A 22,300-nucleotide genomic window follows, 5' to 3' on the forward strand; every position below is an offset into this window, starting at 1 on the left:
GTCTACATAGCCAGGCAATCCTGCTGAATTGGAATTAATTTGCAAATTGGATACAATTAATTTAGGATTGAATAGAGACGGTGAGTGGTTGAGTCATTATACTAAGTGAAACTATTTCCCCTTGTTTATTCCTCCTCCCGCGCCCCCCCCCCCCCCACCCACTGTTCCTCAGACGTTCTTGTTAACTCCTGGAAATGTGCTGGAAATGGCCCACCTTGATTATCACTTCAAAAGGTTTTCTCTCTCCTCACCCCACTCTCCTGCTGGTAATAGCTCATCTTAAGTGATCACTCTCCTTACAATGTATATTTTTTCATGGTCTGTGTGTATATATAAAATCTGCTCACTGTACTTTCCACTTTATGCATCCGATGAAGTGAGCTGTAGCTCACGAAAGCTTATGCTCAAATAAATTGGTTAGTCTCTAAGGTGCCACAAGTACTCCTTTTCTTTATTCAGAAAGAAAACTGTCCTTAGTTATTTTTGAGTTTTGGTAAAACGGGAAACAAATGAACAACACCCTCCCCCACTTTTCGCTCTATAAAAAGAGGTGGCGGGAATCATAACCATACTTTGGTAGAGAGGGATAAAGAAAAATGTTTCTCCTGCATCTTTTTCCATTTTGAAAGCTGTGAAGCAGCAAAAACCTCTTCTGCCACTAATATTTAACTGAAGAGCAGAGAACTCACCCCTTCGCAATCCATTCATCTCAATCAGGTGTGAAAGATCTGGTACCAGGAAAACAGCCTTTATTATTAATTTTTATTTGTATAATGGTAGTGCCTCTCAAGAGCCCAGTCAAATATCAAGGCCCAACTGTGCTAAGTGCTGTACAAAGAAATAAAAATGACAGTTTCTGCTCCAGACCTAGGGTAACCAGGTGTCTGGTTTTTGACCGCAACACCCGGTCGAAAAGGGAGCCGGGCGGCTCCAGTCAGCACTGCTGACCAGGCCGTTAAAAGTCCGGTTGGTGGTGCTGCGGAGCTAAGGCAGGCTAGTCCCTACTTGTCCTGGCACCACGATGCACTTCGGAAGTGGCCAGCAGCTCTGGCTCCTAGTTGCTGCCCCCACCCTGAGCACTGGCTTCACATTCCCATTGGCCGGAAACTGTGGCCAATGGGAGCTGCAGGGACGGTGCCTGCGGGTGAGAGCAGCGCTCAGAGCCACCTGTCACACCTCTGCCTAGGAGCTGGACCTTCTGGTCGCTTCCAGGGTGCAGGGCGGAGTCAGGACAGGTACGAAGCCTGCCTTAGTGCCCCCCCCGTCCCTGTGCCACTGACCAGGAGCCACCAGAGGTAATCCCGTGCCCCAATCCGCTGCCCCAGCCCTGAGGCCCCCCCAAACCCGTAGCCCTTTCTGGCACTCAAACTCCTCATCCCTGGCCCCACCCCAGAGCTTGCAAACCCAGATGGAGCTCTTGCCCCAACCCACTGCCCCAGCCCAGAGCTACTCCACATCCTGAACCCCTCTGCCTCACTCCTAGCCTGGAGCTCCCTCTTGCACCCCAAACCCCTCATCCCTGGCCCCACCCCAGAGCCCGCACTCCCAGCCAAAGCCCTCACCCACTCCTACACCCCAACCCACTGCCCCAGCCTGGAGCCCCCTCCAGCACACCAGACCCCTCATCCCTGGCTCCACCCCAGAGCCTGCACTCCCAGTTAGAGCCCTCACCTCCCCCACCCCAACCCCCTGCCCCAGCCCAGTGAAAGTGAGTGAGGATGGGGGACAGCAGGCCACCAAGAGAGGGGGAATGTAGTGAGCGGGGGGGGGGGGCAGGACCTTGGGGAAGAGGCGGGACATGGGGTGTGGCCTCAGGGAAGGGTCGGGGCTAAGGTGTTTGGTTTTGTACAATTAGAAAGTTGGCAACCCTACTCCAGACAGATCATATTCTTAGAATATCAAAAGCAATAGGGAACAGACAAAAGCGTGTGGGGGCGGGTGGTGGTAGGATAAGATATGAAGCAACTTTGCATAAAAAACTAGTATTCTCAACTTGCTATCTGCCTAGCCACTAGTGTGGTAGTGTTCTGTAGGCACCCTGGCAGAGATAAGTCTTAAGGAGCAATTTGAGGGAGGAAGGGAGGTATTTTTATGGGTTTTGACAGCGTTTTCCCCAGGAATATGGTTAGGGAGCATAGGATAAAGTGTGACAAAGCTGAAGGAACAAGTGGACCTATGCATGAGTCCTTGAGGGGGCCATTTAGAGATCTGGGGCAAAAATTGGGGATTGGTCCTGCTTTGAGCAGGGGGTTGGACTAGATGACCTCCTGAGGTCCCTTCCAACCCTGATATTCTATGATAATGGCTCATGTCACCTGCAGAGCAGAGGCGGAGTTGGTGTCATGACAGAACAGTAGGTCTGGTAGTGAGGCAGAGTTAAATGATGAAGGGAACTGAAGGGGAAGACAAGAAGCTTTTGTTTGATCTGGTGGAGACAGGTGAACAAATGGAGGGATAATGAGAGTGGTGAGCCAGAAAGGTGATCTTACCTGCCATAATTAAAACCCAACTATTAAATGGGCTCATTGTGGTTCCAGCAGCAATTATAACTCAGCTGGTTGTACTGAGGTATTGTTTTCTATTCCTGTTTTTCTGTTCACATATATACAGTAGCTTAAAGGAACATTGACTTAAAAAAATGCATGTCTGCTCAAAAAAACTGCACGTCCATCTTTCCCACTCTGGTCAGTTGTCCTAACCGTACTTCTTGTCGGTATGTTTTTGTCACTCTTAGATGGAATAGAAAAAGGCAGCATCTCTGGTATTTCTTTAACCTGCCTTTGTTGACTTTGCTAGGATGATAGACTGAACAATTTGAGATTCACCCGTCACTATTTGTGAATGACAAATCCCAGCAATGGAAGGTAGGTGCCAATAAAATACAGTCACTCTATAGAACTATTGGATATAAATCCAAACCGCAAACCAGAACCACCCCTGAATTTGGTGGGTTTTGTTTTGCAAAACCCAAACCTGACTGACAAGGATTTGCAACACCAGCCCTGGCTTTGCACATCTCTAATTATGATGGAACTACCGTAGGTGGTGGGTGAGGTGTTACGGAAGAAGTATGATGCATAGACCAGATCTTATCAATGAAAGGCTAGAGACAAAATCATACGGGGGTGGGAACAACAGGGCTGATTCAGATTCGGCCTACTTAAGATTCTTGAGTTTTAAAACGAGAGGATATTAAATGTATTCAAACCAGTCATTTAAGTATGTGGTTATATAGGAGGATTCCCCAGCAGGGGAAGGTCCCCAAGGGTGTACAGCCAGTTACACTAGTTATACCTACCCTCAGCCACTCAGCTCTCTAGTGTGGGATGCATGCCCGGTGGAATGGGGTTTGGCTGGATCACTAGTGTTCTGACAATCCGCAGCTAGTGGATCTGCCACTACCAGAAGGTGCAAATTATAGCAACCCTAAGTCTGTTTTGTTTTACTGGGGTTAGACTGGTCCCTTGATCAGGGCAGCACAAAGTCACCTTGATGTTACATTTCCCCTACATCCCACCAGGCTCTGCACTGATTGCAGCGCAGCCTGACCAGAGAACTGGGGCCACAGAGCTTTCCCAATCAGGTGGCATAAGCGGTCTACTTGATAAAAGAAGAAAAAACAGCCATCAGTAAATTTGAAAGGAAAACCCAAATAATTCTCTCCCATCCCTCTTCCCAGTTATAGGATAGTGTGAGTTTGTCAGGCTGGTGTTTGAAAAAGACAAGGGTATTATGGGAAATTCTGATAACAATCAAAAATTGTTATAAAAATTGTGACTTTCATATTTTCAGCCTTCCACACCCTACTCTCCCAAATTAAGTCACCTTTAGGGCATGTCATCCCTCAGCTCACCTGGGTATGGGGAATGTGGCGTGTACACTCCTACAGCAAGTTGCCCAGGCTGACAAAATCCAGGCCTGGTGATTAAAAGTCACTGACAGCTTATGAAATATTTAAACAACAAAGTTAAAAGTCTTATTCACTTTCCATTATCTGTGCTAGCACAATGCTGTAATGTCTGAGTTGCAAACGCTGGTGGGCAATATTTAATTTGTTTTTTAAATTAAATTCTTTCCACTGGATTTAAAAAAAAATAGTATGGTAAATGTTGTGTTACCCTTGGATTTAATAAAAGCTGATTTTAAAACGAACAAATCCCTTAAATCTGGGGCCAAAACTGAACTGACCCAATAATCCTGACATCCCAATACAAGTCACAGGCCTAAATTTTCAAACATCAATGGTAATTGTGAGATTTTAACCTGAGTCACATGAAATAGTCCTGATTTTCAGACTTACCCACTCTCTGAAAATCAGGCCCTTTTTAAAGGTGGACACCCACAAATTGAGACACCCTAAATCATTAGTCACATATGAAATTTCAGGTCATAAATACTGAAATTGTTTCGAAGGGTACAACTTAGTTCACATTAGCTTTAGTTTCTTATCACTATATCATCTTCAAGGCAGTAACTGTCTCATCCTGTGTTTGTACAGCACTTGGGGCAATAGGACTTGATCCTGAATCGGACCTTTGGGCACAATTTGAATATAAAAAATAAAAAAAAAAATAGTAACACAACCATTACCTCCTGCCAGAACATGCTGCTAAAATGTCATGTGCGGCCCTAAAGCCTGAAAAAAGTAAAGTGCTATTGTAATTTAAATGTGGACATGGAAATTTAGATTTTTCCTTAAAAATCAAAGAAATTAAAAGACCAATCAAATAATAATAAAAAAACAGAACAAAATGACAACTGATTTTTGGTTGAGCACCAAAATTTAAACTCTCCCCACAACCCCCTCTGATACAACTCACACCCAACTTATTCTGTGTGGGCTAAATCTAGTCCTTTGCTCTTAGACTGAGTAGCAATGGGAGAATTTCAAAAGGGGCTGGGGAAGAAATTCTGCATGGCTGCTACACAGCTGTAATAATGCAGTAAACCCTGCTGCTTCTGGGTGCCAGCTCCAAAGGGGACAATGGCCAGTAGATCCATATGTTTATGTAACCACCAAATGTTTAACTATAGAGCCCCTAGACAGTTAAACTTTGTAGTGTGCAGGGGTGCAGATTCTCATTCAGGATGTACAGCTTGTCCCTATTTTTAAAATAAGAGGAAAATTCACTTTCAGATTGAAAATCCCAAAAGCCTCCCACAGATCCATCGATCCCAAGGCCGGTAAAGATAATTGTGATTATCTAGTCTGACATCCTATAGAACACATATATAACATCCTATATATAATACAGGCCATAAAATTTCTCCAAAATAATTTCTAGAGCAGATCTTTTAGAAAAATATCTAATCTTGATTTAAAAGTTGTCAGTGATGGAGAATTCACCAGAACCCTTGGTAAATTGGTCCAATGGTCCAACATTTTACGGTTAAAATGTATGCCTTATTTCCAGTCTGAATTTGTCTAGCTTCAACTCCCAGCCATTGGATTGTGTTATACCTTTCTCTGCTAGATTGATGAGGCCATTTTTAAATATTTGTGCCCCAGGTAGATACTTATAGACTATAATCAAGTCACCCCTTAATCTTTGTTAAGATAAATAGATGGGGCTCCTGGAGTCTATCATTGTAAGGCAGGTTTTCTAATCCTTTAATCATACTCATGGCTCTTCTCTGAACCCTTTCCAATTTCTCAACATCCTTCTTCAATTGTGTGCACCAGAATTGGAAACAGCATTCCAGCAGTGGTCGCACCCGTGCCAAATACGGAAGTAAAATAATCTCTACTCCTACTCGAGATTCCTCTGATGATGCATCCCAGGATTGCAGTAGCCCTTTTGGCCCTAGTCTCGAACAGGGAACTCATGTTCAGCTGATGAGCCCCAAATCTTTTTCAGAGTCACTGCTTCCCAGGATAGAGTCCCCTATTCTGTAAGTATGGCTTATGTTCTTTGTTCCTAGATGTATACATCTATGTGTATGTATTGAATACCATTTTCTAAGATATACTGAAAAAGTATCTTGCATGGTGGGGAAAAAAACCAAGATAAAAAAAGAATTAAGTGATTGGCTTGTCTCACAAATTGACACAAGAATCTGGATATGCCATTCTCTCTTTTTATTAGCTCCTTATGCTTCTGTATTATAAACTGCATATTAAAGTAACATGCAAATGACTGGCTATTGCAGTGACAGGATTTTGCTTTTCTCATTGTCATCAGTTTTTAATCATGGTTACTCAGATTGAAATCATTCCTCCTAAAATAAGGAGTAACTAAGAACTTGTCTACACAAACAATTAGACCATCAAGGCAAGCTTGGGTGTGAATCTACCCAGCACTAGCCTGCCATGGATTAACTGTCCTTTTGCACCCTGCTGATGTGCATTAACAGTTTCTGAGCCCTGGTCTACACTAAGAGTTGAGGTCGAATTTAGCAGCATTAAATTGATTTAACCCTGCACATGATGAAGCCATTTTTTTCAATTTAAAGGGCTCTTAAGATTGATTTCCTTACTCCACCCCCGACAAGGGGATTAGCACTGAAATTGGCCTTGCCGGGTTGAATTTGGGGTACTGTGGACGCAAATAGATGGTATTGGCCTCCGGGAGCTATCCCAGAGTGCTCCATTGTGACCGTTCTGGACAGCACTCTCAACTCAGATGCATTGGCCAGGTAGACAGGAAAAGGCCCACGAACTTTTGAATTTCAATTTCCTGTTTGGCCAGCGTGGCAAGCTGCAGGTGAGGGCAGAGCTCATCAGCAGAGGTGACCTTGATGGAGTCCCAGAATCGCAAAAGAGCTCAGCATGGACTGAACTGGAAGTACAGGATCTGATCGCTGTATGGGGAAAGGAATCCGTGCTATCAGAACTCCATTCCAGTTTTCGAAATGCCAAAACATGTCAAAATCTCCCAGGGCATGAAGGACAGAGGCCATAACAGGGACCCAAAGCAGTGCCACGTGAAACTTAAGGAGTTGAGGCAAGCCTACCAGAGAGGCAAACGGCTGCTCTGGGTCAGAGCCCGAAACATGCCGCTTCTATGATGAACAGCATGCCATTTTAGGGGGTTCAGCCACCACTACCCCAGCCATTTTGTTTGACTCCTTCAATGGAAATGGAGGCAACACAGAAGCAGGTTTTGGGGACGAGGAAGATGATGATGATGAAGTTGTAGATAGCTCACAGCAAGCAAGCGGAGAAACCGGTTTTCCTGACAGCCAGGAACTGTTTCTCACCCTGGACCTGGAGCCAGTACCCCCAAACCCACCCAAGGCTGCCTCCTGGATCTGCCAGGCGGAGAAGGGACCTCTGGTGAGTGTACCTTTTAAAATAGTATACATGGTTTAAAAGCAAGCATGTTTAATAATTAATTCGTCCTGGTATTTGCAGGTCTCCTGGATGTACTCCCAAAGCCTTTGCAAAAGGTTTCTGGGGAGGGAAGCCTTATTCCGTCCACCATGGTAGGACACTTTACCACTCCAGGCCAATAGCACGTACTCAGGAATAATTGTAGAACAAAGCATTGCAGTGTATGTTTGCTGGCGTTCAAACAACATCCATTCTTTATCTCTCAGTGTTATCCTCAAGAGAGTGAAATCATTCATGGTCACCTGGTTGAAATAGGGTGCTTTTCTTAAGGGGACATTTAGAGGTGTCCATTCCTGCTGGGCTGTTCGCCTGTGGCTGAACAGAAATGTTCGCCACTGTTAGCCACGGGGAGGGGGGAGGGGGGATGGGCTGGCCATGTGGTGGGGGGAGGCAAAATGCGACCTTGGAATGAAAGCACATGTGCTAGGTATGTAATGTTAATAGCAAGGTTTACCGTGAAAGAGTGTACCCATTGTTCTATAACATGTGTCTTTTTAAATACCACTGTCCCTTTTTTTTTCCTCCACCAGCTGCATGTGTTTCAAGGATCACAGGATCTTCTCCTTTCCAGAGGCTAGTGAAGATTAGAAGGTGAAAAAAACGCACTCGTGATGAAATGTTCTCTGAGCTCATGCTGTCCTCCCACACTGACAGAGCACAGACGAATGCGTGGAGGCAGAGAATGTCAGAGTGCAGGAAAGCACAAAATGACCGGGAGGAGAGGTGGCGGGCTGAAGAGAATAAGTGGCGGGCTGAAGAGAGGGCTGAAGCTGAAAGGTGGAGGCAGCATGATGAGAGGAGGCAGGATTCAATGCTGAGGCTGCTGGAGGATCAAACTAATATGCTTCAGCATATGGCTGAGCTTCAGAAAAGGCAGCTGGAGCACAGACCGCTGCTACAGCCCCTGTGTAACCAACCGCCCTCCTACCCAAGTTCCATAGCCTCCTAACCCAGATGCCCAAGAACGCAGTGGGGGGGCTTCCGGCCACCCAGCCACTCCACCCCAGAGGATTGCCCAAGCAACAGAAGGCTGGCATTGAATAAGTTTTAAGTTTTAAACTTTTAAAGTGCTGTGTGGCCTTGTCCTTACTTCCTCCACCACCCCTCCCGGTGCTTCTCTCCTCCACTACCCCTCCCGGGCTACCTTGACAGTTATCCCCCTATTTGTGTGATGAATTAATAAAGAATGCATGAATGTGAAGCAACAATGACTTTATTGCCTCTGCAAGCAGTGATCAAAGGGAGGAGGGGAGGGTGGTTAGCTTACAGGGAAGTAGAGTGAACCAAGGGGTTGGGGGTTTCATCAAGGAGAAACAAACAGAACTTTCACACTGTAGCCTGGCCAGTCATGAAACTGGTTTTCAAAGCTTCTCTGATGCGCACCATGCCCTCCTGTGCTCTTCTAACCACCCTGGTGTCTGGCTGCGTGTAACCAGCGGCCAGGCGATTTGCCTCAACCTCCCACCCCGCCATAAACATCTCCCCCTTACTCTCATAGATATTGTGGAGTTCACAGCAAGCAGTAATAACAGTGGGAATATTGGTTTTGCTGAGGTCTAACCGAGTCAGTAAACTGCGCCAGCGCGCCTTTAAACATCCAAATGCACATTCTACCACCATTCTACACTTGCTCAGCCTGTAGTTGAACAGCTCCTGACTACTGTCCAGGCTGCCTGTGTATGGCTTCATGAGCCATGGCATTAAGGGGTAGGCTGGGTCCCCAAGGACAACTGTAGGCATTTCAACACCCCCAATGGTTATTTTCTGGTCTGGGAATAAAGTCCCTTCCTGCAGCTTTTGAAACAGACCAGAGTTCCTGAAGATGCGAGCGTCATGTACCTTTCCCAGCCATCCCACTTTGATGTTGGTGAAACGTCCCTTGTGATCCACCAGTGCTTGCAGCACTATTGAAAAGTACCCCTTGCAGTTTATGTACTCGCCGGCTTGGTGCTCCGGCGCCAAGATAGGGATATGGGTTCTGTCTATGGCCCCACCACAGTTAGGGAATCCCATTACAGCAAAGCCATCCACTATGACCTGCACATTTCCCAGGGTCACTACCATTGATATCAGCAGATCTTTGATTGCGCTGGCTACTTGCATCACAGCAGCCCCCACAGTAGATTTGCCCACTCCAAATTGATTCCCGACTGACAGGTAGCTGTCTTGCATTGCAAGCTTCCACAGGGCTATTGCAACTCGCTTCTCAACTATGATGGCTGCTCTCATCTTGGTATTCATGCGCTTCTGGGCAGGGGAAAGCAAGTCACAAAGTTCCATGAAAGTGCCCTTATGCATGCGAAAGTTTCGCAGCTACAGGGAATTGTCCCAGATCTGCAATACTATGTGGTCCCACCAGTCTGTGCTTGTTTCCCGAGCCCAGAATCAGCGTTCCACCGCATGAACCTGCCCCATTAGCACCACAATGCCCGCATTGCCAGGGCCTGTGCTTTGAGAGAAGTCTGTGTCCATGTCCTCATCACTCTTGTCACTGCGCTGACATCGCCTATTCACCCGGTTTCGCTTTGTCAGGTTCTGGTGCTGCATATATTGCTGGATAATGCGAGTGGTGTTTAATGTGCTCCTAATTGCCAAAGTGATCTGAGCGGGCTCCATGCTTGCCGTGGTATGGCATCTGCACAGAAAAAAGGTGCGGAACGATTGTCTGCCGTTGCTGTGACAGAGGGAGGGGCGACTGACGACATGGCTTACAGGGTTGGCTTACAGGGAATTAAAATCAACAAAGGGGGTGGCTTTACACCAAGGAGAAACAAAAACAACTGTCACACAGAATGGCCCCCTCAAGGACTGAACTCAAAACCCTGGGTTTAGCAGGCCAATGCTCAACCCACTAAGCTATCCCTCCCTCTGCTATTTCAGGCAGGACGGAATCTCCATTAAAGTTTTCAAGGTGCCCCTGACAGCCCTCATCAAAACAATTGTCGGCAGTTGATTTCACAGAGGGAGGGAGGGGGGAGCAAATGAATACAAAACAAATCTGGTCTATTTCTTGTTTTGATCCACTCCATCTATGTTTTACATCTTTGGCTGGCAGCAGACACTGCAGTAGGACTGCAAACCATCCACATCTCCTGGCTGCTCAGCAGAAGATGGTGCCATAGGAATGCTAGCCGTCCTCATCTCCTGCCTGCTCACCATAAGATAGTACAATAGGACTGCCTGCAGGATTAAAGAGAGTGACCTGATCGAGTCACTCCTAATTTAGTCCCTGCGTCCATGTCTGCCCAGGCGCTCCTGACTGACCTTACCGAGGTGGCCAGGAGCACCTCGGACACGATGAGGACGGTTTTCAGGCCTATTGCACCGTCTGCTGCCACAAGGCAATGGGTTGCTGCTGCTGTGCAGCAATGCAGTACCGCATCTGCCAGCACCCAGGAGACATACGGTGACAGTGAGCTGAGTGGGCTCCATGCTTGCCGTGGTATGGCATCTGCACAGGTAACTCAGGGAAAAAGGCGCGAAACGATTGTCTGCCATTACTTTCACAGAGGGAGGGAGGGAGGGCCTGACGACATGTACCCAGAACCACTCGCGACAATGTTTTTTGCCCCATCAGGCATTGGGATCTCAACCCAGAATTCCAATGGGCAGCGGAGACTGCGGGAACTGTGGGATAGCTACCCACAGTGCAACACTCCGGAAGTCGACGCTAGCCTCGGTTCGGTGGAAGCACTCCACCGAGTTAATGCACTTAGAGCATTTTGTGTGGGGACACACACAATCGACTATATAAAAACGATTTCTAAAAACCCGACTTCTATAAATTCGACCTAATTTCGTAGTGTAGACATACCCTGAGAGTGCTTTGATCTAATCCTCTTTGAACCAGAACTAGCTCAAAGCGCATTAACAAACTGTTAACTCATGTCATCAGGGTGGACAGGGACAGTTAGATTGTGGCAGGCTAGTGTGGGGTAGATTCACACCCCTGCTTGCCATGGTCTAATTGTGTAGACAAGCCCTAAGTATTGTCTTTGGCAATATTCTGCCTTGATTCCAATCTCTTTTGTAAAATGGAGATGTAATTTTAAATATATAAATGGAAACATTAAAATTTCCACGTTAATCTATTTCCAAAGCCAAGCACCTAAAAAATACTCGCATTCTGATTCAGGAGCATCTTATATCTACCATGCACTCTGCACTACACAAGGATGTGCAGATTCAGGCCCAAGGTTTTATTATATTATAAATTTTTATCTGGCATTTGTTTTTAAAATAACTACTGTATTCATTTTACTTCTTCATTCTCCCCTCTCTTCACTATACTTCTCCAAGAAACAAAATATTCTTTTCATACACAGACCTATCAGTGCTTAGAAAGAGTGCTTACTAATTAAGGCCCTGAACATACAAAGCACTTATACATGTGTAAAAAGAAAAGGAGTACTTGTGGCACCTTAGAGACTAACCAATTTATTTGAGCATAAGCTTTCGTGAGTTACAGCTCACTTCATCAGATGCATAAGCTCACAAAAGCTTATGCTCAAATAAATTGGTTAGTCTCTAAGGTGCCACAAGTACTCCTTTTCGTTTTGCGGATACAGACTGACACGGCTGCTACTCTGAAACCTTACACATGTGTGTGACTTCCACGGCACTATTTGTGCTCACACACACATGCTTGCGTGCTTTCCTGGTCTGGGACCATAAAGAGTCTATAGTGTTAGTTATTATACCTCAATTTATGAATACTTCAAGTACTTAAGTTCAACCAAACTAAATCGTTTTGAAAAAATGCTTCTTGCCCAACCTTATTACGATGAAGGTGATAAAAAAATTAAAATTATTTCACTCAAAAAGTCAAACGAAAAATATTACTCATCCTAAGTGGGTGAGTAAATAATTCAAGTTCTGTAAAGTTGCTTTAGTATTAACTAGCACAGAGTTAAAGCAGCACTACAGATATAACACCAAATGATCTAAACCCATCCTTATACCTCCTTTTCCTACTTTTTTAACCCATTTCCGCCTTCTGCTCACTGTAACTCTCCCTCTGAAAGGCTGTACATTTTAGAGGAAATTATGAATGCAAGAGATCTGGGTTCCCTTTTAATGCTTATTAAAAATAGCTAGAATCCCTAAAAACAAGTGCCTCATCTTCCCAGCCATCAGCATTTCCAACAGGAAAGAAATCAAAGGTTTCAGAGTAACAGCTGTGTTAGTCTGTATTCGCAAAAAGAAAAGGAGTACTTGTGGCACCTTAGAGACTAACCGTGCTGGCTGCTTCCTGCAGCTCCCATTGGCCTGGTATGGCAAGCCGTGGCCAGTGGGAGATGCGATCAGCTGAACCTGCAGACGCTGCAGGAAAACAAACTGTCCAGACCTGCCAGCGGATTTCCCTGATGGGCCGCGTGCCAAAGGTTGCCGATCCCTGGTATAGGGACAGTAGAGGGAGTGGAGCCTAGGGGCTGTTGATCAAGGTGTCCACTGTGTGACCTTTGTATACCTGCACATGTGCAGAAGGGACTCCTGGCCGGAGAAGCGCAGGTCTCAAAGTCCTGTTATGGTTATGATTCATGTGAAGGGTACTGTTTACCTGTCAATAACTCCATCATGTTCTGTAGTGATTGGTAAATTGTTAATCAGTTGTTAATATATATATTGTATATACTGTTACCAATTCTTTGGCATTATCTGGCTCGGCATTATCTGCTAGCTAGGTTCTGCCACTGTGACTCTGCCTAACCAACAGAGTTACAGTGTTTATGATTTCATTTCTAGAATAAACGTGATTGTTTAAATACTAACCAAAGACTCCAGAACTGGATATCTGAAACCAGGTGGATAGCAGGAGGAACCCGCCAAGAAGCAGTATTGCTTGGGAAGGGAAGGGCCTAGTAATGCCGCCAACAAGCACATTTTTCCCCTGCAGTCAGACCCTTGTGGAAAATTGAAATTTGTCAGAAAAATTGATGTTTTCCCACAAATGTTTTTGATTTTTTGCAAAAAAAAAAAAAAAAAGGCATTTTCCATTGGAAAATTATTCGGATAGAAAATTCTTGACCATTTCATAATCAGCAGGAACACTGAGCAGATCAAGAGATTTCAGGCTCCCATGAATACACACTGCTAGTCAGGTTTCTGTCCAAACTTTTTAGTATGATAACTATGACCATTAACAGAGATCTCCAGAGGAGACAACAACAACTGATAACCAAAAACTCTGGAGACTTGCAAGTTATAACATGTAAAGTCATGCACGTTACCAAAATTAGTCAAAACAGCTTTGAAAAGGCACTACAGGCTCTCTTTGCAATCAGCAGTAGCTGACAGCAGAAATGGGTAAGGTTAGCATGCCTTAGTTCTATATTTTTGCACTACCCGCATCATACATAAAAGAGTTCCAGAAGACTATTTCTGCACAGCCAGCCCGGCAGGGAAAGAGCTTCTGAATAGCAATGCAATTGGAGTTGCTTTCAGATGGAGACAGATGCACCTTTCTTGGATGATAAGCTAGCACATGGGACAAAAATCTACTCAAGCTTTTTAACAATTACATAATATTGAAAAGAAATTAACATTCCTTTTAATAGCCAAGCAAGGAATAGTTAACAAGCATAGAATCTTACAAGTATCCAGTTTCATCATAGCATCTGTGACAATAGAACAACCCATCTAGCAATAGAAACCATAGCAGCAATTTAGCCGTTTATTCCACTTACCCATTTCCTGCCTGGTACTGCATACTCCTGTCCCATAGTTCTGTAATTCATCTGCCACTGTTTTCAAAGCATTAGCATCTGTTTCTGCAAAGCCAAGGTAGTTATAAGAACCCATGTTGATTACATCCTTGATAGTTCTTCCAGTAAACCTACAATTAAAGCAGATTTTAAAGAAGAAGGCAATAAATAAATAAGTATTTATCCATCAAGTTTTGTTTTATTGCCATATTCCAACTTGGGAAATTACATTCTGTATACTTATAGTTTCCAATTGTTTTCTACTTCACTGGGTCAAAAGCGGAGGTCACTTACTGTAACTGGAGGTTCTTTGAGATGTCGGGTGCACATGTGCGCCATGTAGCTGAACTGAAGTTTTTTCCAAGCAATGTCTGTTGGCCCACACATGCACGGTATGCCTCCTTGTCCTCCCGACCAAAGGTATAAGGGACAGCGCAGGTCAATACCACTCCCGTTCCTATTCGTACTGCAATGTGGTCAAGTCCCAAGCAGAGGGGATGGAGAATAAGTAGTGGAACAGAGATAGGGACCACATATCTCAAAGAACCTCCAGTTACAGTAAGTAACCTCCTCCTCCTCCTCTTCAAGTGATGGTCCCTATGTGTATTTCACACATGGGTGACCTGTAATCAGTGATCAGTGTGGTGATGGATGCAAGGAGGCTACTGGCAGAGTCATTTGCAATACAGCTCGTCCCACACCCTTGTTCGTGGCTACTGCATGATCCAGGGCATAGTGCGTTGTGAATGTGTGTATGAAATGCCATGCTGTGTCTTTGCAGATGTCTTGCCACAGAACATCCGCTAATCATAGAATCATAGAATATCAGGGTTGGAAGGGACCTCAGGAGGTCATCTAGTCCAACCCCCTGCTCAAAGCAGGACCAATCCCCAACTAAATCATCCCAGCCAGGGCTTTGTCAAGCCTGTGAAGTGGAGGAAGTGGCTTGTGCCCATGTAGAATTGTAATGCCCCTGGGAGTAAGCTGTAATGCTCCCAGGAGAGGGGAGGTTTGATATCTTGTAGCATTCCAGTATGCAGCCTGAGACCCACTTGGAGATTCTCTGTGGGGATATGGTTTGGCCCCTTGATTTTTTCTGCTAGGGCTACGAAGAGTGGTGAAGACTTTTGAAAGGGTTTAGTTCTTTGTAGGTAGAATGCCAGGGCCCGAATGACATCAAGGGAGTGTAGTCTCTTGTCTGTAGGGGAAGCATGTGGTTTTGGGCAGAACACAGGCAAGTGGATGGAATCAGATGGAATTCTGACACAATCTTGGGGAGAAATTTGGGGTGTAGTCTCAAGGAAACTTTGTCTTTATGGAATACTGTGTCAGAAGGGCCAGCCACCATGGCTGCTAGTTTACTGATCCTTTGGACACAACCTGGCCACTTTTATGAAAAGAATGGGCCATGGTATAAGTTGCCATAGGTTCAAGAGGTAGTCTCATGAGGGCTGAGAGGACGAGGTTAAGGTTCCTCTGAGGTGTGGGTTTGGTGAACAGTGGGAAGGTTTTGAGCAGGCCTTTCATGAATCGTACCATCTTGGGTATGTAGAGATGGAGCATCTGTCCACTGGGGGAAGGAAGGCCACCAAGATGTACATAGATAGAGCTGAGAGCTGAACCCAATGTTTTTAGGGAAAGGAAATAATCTAGGATGACCAGAATGCTCACTGTGTCTGGTGAATGGTGGTGGTGGCAGGCCCACTTCAGGAAGTGACACCACTTGGCTTGATAGCATGTTTTGGTTGATTCTTTTTTGCTCTGGTTAAGGATCTGCTGCACTGGCGTGGAACATGCACGATCTATGTCAGACGCCCATCCAAACACAAGGGTGTGAGGTGAAGTGTGCCCAGACGGGGATGTTTGAACCTGCCCTGATCTTGAGTGAGAAGATCTGGGGACAACTGGAGCCTGACTGATGCACAGGTGGAGCGCTTCATGAGGTCTGTGAACCAGAACGGTCAGGGATGGTAGGGTGCTGTGAGGATGATGGTGGCTCTGTCCCGATGCACTCTCCTGGGAACCTGAAGCAACAGGGGAATGGGGGCGGGGATGGGGGAGAAGCATATTGTAGGTGGCCCATCCATGACAGCAGGAGAGCATTGCCCTGAGAGTCTCTTCCCACAGTGCCCCAGAGCAATACAGGGAGAGCTTCCAATTTGCATATGACATAAAGAGATCCCAGTTGGGGGTACCCCACCATGTGTAGAGGTTGGTCAGTAATGCATCCTGTAGTTCCCATTCGGGATCAATGTGGAAAGTACTGCTCAGTGTGTCTGCCAGGGAATTCTGGGAGCCCAGGAGATATGCAACTTTTGAGGTCACCTGGTTTCTGATGCACCAGTTCCACAGTCTGACCAACTCCGAGCAGAGGGAGCGAGATTCAGCCCCTCCTTGTTTGTTGATGTATGCCACCGTGGCAATGTTGTCTGAAAAGATTTGTATGTGGAGAGCATGTCAGAGGGGAAGAAAGGCTTTGCAGGTGAGGCAGACTGCCCTGAGCTCCAGCACATTTGTGTGTTTCCTGACTTCCCATGGAGTCCACGTGTCCTGCATTGTTTGGTGGTCCAGGTGGGCACCCCATCCCATAAAGGAGATGTCTGTCATGATGGTGGCCTTTGGAGCGGGAGGGCTGAAGGGGGTCCCACTCATGACCTTGGATGGACTGGATCACCAAGCAAGAGGGGTCAGAATGTCCAAGGGGACAGTGACTCTGGATTCGATGTGATCCCTGTTTGGCTTGTAGGTCAGGAGGAGCCAAGTCTGTAGGCACTGCATGTGGAGTCTTGCAAAGGGCATCATGTAGGTACAGGCTGCCATGTGCCCCACGAGGAGAGGCACTGGTGGACTGTCGTGCGGGGCTAGCGGCAAATGTGAGCATTTAGGGAGCTCACTGTGGCAAAGCCTTCTGCCAGGAGGAAGGCCCATGCAACAACTGAGTCCAGTCTCATCTCTGTAAAACTTATAATCTGTGTAGGTGACAAAATGGACTTGTCTTCATTCATGCAGATTCCTAGGGAGGCCAAAAGTCTTTGAAGAGATTGGGTCATGGAGACAACTTCTTGTCATGATTGTCCCACTAGGAGCAAATTGTCCAGGTAAGGGAATACTGTGGTACCCTGGTGTCTCATTTGAGCCGCTATGATCGTGAATACCTTTGTAACCATCTGCAGTACCCACTACGCGGAAAGGAAGAAAACAAAACTGGAAGTGTCAATGTCCCACCTTGAAACAAAGGAACTGCCTGTGGAACAGGTGGATGTCTACATGGAGGTATGCATCTTTCATGTGAAGAACCGTGCACCAAGCTTCCTCGTGGACAGAGGAAATCGATGCCAATATGATCATGGAGAATTTCAGCTTCCTGATGCATGTAATTTAGCTGTTGAAGGTCCAGGATGGATCTCTGGCCTATGCCTTTTTTTGGGATGAGGAAACATGATGAATAGAATTCTTTCGTTTAGGATTGTGGGGGGAAGCCCTCTTTCACACCCTTGTAGAGCAGGGAGTTGGTTTCCCACTGAAGAATCAATTGGTGGGAGAGATTCTGGGTGTCTTCAGGTTGCCCATGGAGACTACGAAGGGACCCGGTTTCACAGTCAGGCCTGTTCTGTCCATGTGATGTCGAGGTGGCACCATCGGAGTATTCGGAGCTGCACTCGTAGACGCGCACTCTAAGAGTCCTGATACCAAGGTCACTGGCATTACTGATGGATCCTGCTTCTTCTTTGTCTTACCCTCCAGATGTGGGGTCGTTGGCACTGCTTCCGCAGGGTCCATGCGTGACACCTCACCCGACCTGGTATAACTTGAGGAGGGAACACATCTCTTATGAGCAGTACGTTGCAGGGATCTGCTCTTGTGCCCGTGAGAGTGTTTTTTTCTCTCATGGTGGACTTGTCCTTACTTTTCAGTGTTGGCGGTTACACACCATGGCTTGTGCTTGGAGAGGCACTGCTGGGTTATGGCAGCTGCTGTACAGGGGGGTCTCCCTGGCCAGGATCTGAGTGCATTCAGGGCCTCATCGCCTCTTCCATCAGGAACTTGCAGAGATGGAGCTCACAGGCCTTTCTGGTTCTGGGCGGGAAGGACTTACAGATGGTACACTTTGCTGAGATGTGTGCTTCTCCCAGCCAGTATAGGCACAATCACTAATAGAAAAAGAACGAGGGCAGGAGACGCAGTTCTTGAAGCCTGGGATCCTAGACGTAGTCCATCAGTGACGGTGGGTTGAGTGCCCTGACTTGGGAGTGCTTCTACTAAACTACAACTATATCTACTATATTAACTATCCTAACTAAGCTATAGAGTAAAATTAAGTCTAAATTATTTACAGTAGAGAAAGGCAAGTCTCTCATCTGGTAAGAGCAAAGGAGGATCAGGGTTCCAAATCAGTCCATGTGGCAGTAAGAGGGAACTGGAGTGGCATTGCCTGGTACTGCCCCATATACCTTCAGTTGGGAGCATGAGGAGATGTACCGCACATGTGAGGGTCAACAGACACTGCGTGTGCAGCCATGTGTGGAATACACACAGGGCCCATCACTTGAAGAAGAACTGTTGGCTTCCACACAATGTTTGCCACATTCCATCCTACAGATGACTGCATTTCAGGGTCGAGTGAAACAGTGCCTGTATATATTTGAAAATTGCCTTTAGGATTGTTTAGCAGGAACAATGTACATTTGACATATGCTTATCTGCTTCCCAACTCTGTTGGACCATCAGAGGCATGGCTTCCATCAAGCTGTATTAAGAGAGCCAATACCAGAGGAACAACCATGCATCATTCATTGGAAAAAAGAATAAGGAGACATGTCAATGTAATTTCAATAATTTGAAAAATAATCCATAAAACCCACATGCTGCAACACACCCAATATCTTTCTAATACGTGTGCTTACTTTTTCAAAATATTTCAGCAACCATAGTATAAACAGAGACACTACATCGTTTTCACTGTAGTGCATTTCTACCTCAATTTCAATAGAGTGAAGCTGAGTGTATATAAAGCTTTCAATTCCAAGCTTGGAATTCAATACCAAAGAATTGGTACAGATCCTTGTGTGTAAATCAGAAGTCTCATCTACACAGCACAAGCAATCATTTTTACAACTGTGCTTAAGAAAGGCTTAAACCAAACTGGGTTATAAGAGAGTTTGGCCAAGCAGTGTGGATGGGTCCAAACTATGTTATAAATGCCTTTAAATCTCTTTTAGGTTTTTACCTGGATTAAAGCAATTTTTTTTTAAAAAAGCCCATTTGCAACATAATTTGGCCTCCTTCCATGCTGCCCACCCAAACAGTGTTTAGAAGCACAGTGCTCGATCTTCAGCTGGTGTAGAACCACTGACGTTAATGGATGAAGTGTTAAATGCTGTTGTTTGCCCTTTGTAGATGGGTCAGAAGTAGAAAACTACTATTTTTGTAAAACCAGTAAATCTACAATTAAAGCAGATTTTAGAGAAGGGGCAATATATAAATAAACAAATAAATATTTACCAATCCAGTTTTGTTCTGTTGCCATATTCCAACTTGAGAAATGACATTCTGCATACTTATATTCCCATTATAGCTTTCTACTTCCCTGGCTAAAAAACTGTTGGTTGCTACCTGTAGCCTGACCCACCTAAATGTCCAGTTGAAATCATCTGTAATACGTTCCATCAGGTCAAACTGTGGCCCTGGGACACTGCAGATTGGACGGTTCCAATTATCTCGTATTCTCATGTAGAGGTTTCTTGTGTAAAAGTTCTCAAAATCTTGATAAAGTGGCACAAAATCCTGGTTTGAAAAAAAATACAGGGTTACATTTCTAGGGAAGTCACCATCTTATGTACTTTATTATTTAAATTAAAAAGGCAGACTAATTCATTAAGAAACTGGTAGTAATACAAGCCTAGTAGCAGAGAACTCACAAAAGGGTCTAATATTCTGAAAGCTCATACCAGGAGGAGACGTCATGCCAGATACACATTGTGAAAGTTATTTTGAAAATAGAGAGGTTCATTATAATGCAGAGCTTCTAGCAAATGTGGGATAAAAAGCAAATCATAATCCATAAGAAAATGGATTCATTAGATATAACCCGAAAACCTACAGTGATTTATTTTGATATTGTCAGCCTAGACTAGAAGTTCCCACCTCAGTTTATACATGCCTTCTTCTTGTAGGGCGTTGACTTTGGTTGACAAATACTTAACCATGGGTTATATATATGTTGTACCACAGTCATACTAGTTAGCAAATACATACATATGAAATATTAGAATTAACAGAATACACAATGGTGTGGTAAAAAGGTTTTACTGAAATGTTTAGGATCATCATTATTCACAAGTGGCCAAATCACAGAGGACATATCAAAAGTGTGATAATGAACTCTTTATATCCTGCTACTTCATTACGTAGCTTATGCTGCTTTTTAAAAAAACCAAAACCTTACAAAACCCACCCCCCATTTTAGGGACAGAAACATCTTCCAGATTTTTTGAATGGAGTTGGTATTTTTTTTTGTATCTTTCCTCCCGTAGCTCCCGGTCCCTTGACTCAAACTACAGAGAGCTCAGAAGAAGAAGGAAATTATAAACTAATCAATTTTAAATCCATACTAATGATTATAAAATAGCTTTTCTGTGTATCACAATGCCATGACTTTAGGGTCACGTATCTTGGGCCTACCAGGGAAAGAAACAATTCTTGGGTGTCTTGTTGGAACATGGGGATCCCTCACTTATTTCTAGCCCTGATCATTCACAAGGCTTTGAGTGGTAAACCTGCCACCAGTCCAAAAATGAATATGGTCAGTCTTGGCCCTCAGACAATGTAATTTTGGGGAGGGGACAGATGAAGAAGGAAACATTTGTGATAATATATGGCCCATATTTGAAAGCTGCTCAGATTGTTAGAAATAGTGCCCTCATGGGAATCTAAGGGATCAAGCATGAATTGATCATCTGTAGCTGCTTGGGATCATTCATGCTTCCACTTCCTCTGGCAGGTCTGCTTTAAATTGTCTGGATCAGTATCAAACAGACTGGTATTCAATATGGATATGGTCAGTTTAAAGCAGACCTGCCAGAGGAGATTGAAGCATGCATCTAAGGCAAACTGTTTTTGTTTTGTAGCTGGAGCAGAAGAATCAGACTAATTTATGATCTACTTGGCAAACACACACCCTGGGATGGGAATCTGCCAAACTACTCTCTGTGGAGTAGTGAGAGGCAGCACGACAAAGGTCTCAGTTTTAAAAGGGGATAGTATCATAATATTGTCATTATTGTACACTGTATATCAACAGTACTCCAGTGTATTCCCCAAAACTATGCGGGGGTATCATTTATGCATGTGTTAGCATAACAGACTTAGGGTGACAGCAATCCCCAAATTATCCAGGAATAGCGCTCCAGTTTCCAACAATTCTTATAAATCAGGGTTTTATATTTTGGCATCACAGCTTATTTTCTGCTTGATGGCTACCTATGTGTGAACTTCATTTGTATTTACCATCTCCTGTGTTTATAGGAAGAGAACAAGTCACGGTTTTAAAATAGCAGTTTGCTAAGAACTTTTTAAAATACATATTCTTAGGTTAAAAATGTTGATTACTATGCTAAAGAATACCATACGCCTGAGCTTTGTTCTTTCAAGACATATTTTAGCTTTCAAGCAAATATAAAGCTCTTGATCATGCAAATTGCCACCCCCTCTCCTTCTATTATTATGGGCTGTTATGAACAAAATTTCTTTTTGGACAGATAGAAGAGGAAACCCAGCTCCTGGAGAGGCCAGCCAGATGGATTTGTTAGTGTAATGAGAAAAGATAAGAAACAGAGCTACTGGGTATGCCAGGAGTTTAATATATGAGCGTACACTTGGAGATTGCCTCGACTCCTGTCTCAAGGCAAGGTCAAGCAACCAGTCGGAACGGGCAAGGAGATTGGGGGAGGGGAGGTATAAGACACACTAAAAGCCAAAGAAAAGCCCGACCTTGGCCAGAACACAACCTCACTCCTTACCCTTCCCATGGGATACAAAAAAGGTGGTACCAAAGCCCCCAGACTCACGACCCTCCAAAACGGAACATGACCATAAATTGTAAGAGGTGGGTCCAGGGGCATGCACTACAGGTATAATTAAGCCTGCTAAGAAGGAGGAAGTGGGAAAAACAGAGAAGGGAAGGCTCTGCAGTGTACAGAGCTATGGATATGCTTGCTTGATTAACCCCAATAAACATCTCATTGCTTGCACTTCAGATTTCTGG

The 22,300-nt window shown here is 44.9% G+C and overlaps 1 protein-coding gene across 1 annotated transcript in view; it reads right to left on the minus strand.

Annotated features, from left to right (window-relative positions):
* Positions 1-22,300, minus strand: part of SPTLC3 (serine palmitoyltransferase long chain base subunit 3) — a 173,751-nt gene that overhangs the window by 58,588 nt on the left and 92,863 nt on the right. Inside the window, exons 4-5 of the mRNA XM_073339602.2 lie at positions 19,667-19,821; positions 14,020-14,168 (exon numbers count right to left, since the gene is read on the minus strand). Of these exons, the coding sequence (XP_073195703.1) occupies positions 14,020-14,168; positions 19,667-19,821 (304 nt within the window). The remainder of the gene's footprint in view (positions 1-14,019; positions 14,169-19,666; positions 19,822-22,300) is intronic.

Source organism: Lepidochelys kempii, chromosome 3 (assembly GCF_965140285.1).
Source record: "Lepidochelys kempii isolate rLepKem1 chromosome 3, rLepKem1.hap1, whole genome shotgun sequence".
In the NCBI taxonomy this organism is placed as follows: domain Eukaryota; kingdom Metazoa; phylum Chordata; order Testudines; family Cheloniidae; genus Lepidochelys; species Lepidochelys kempii.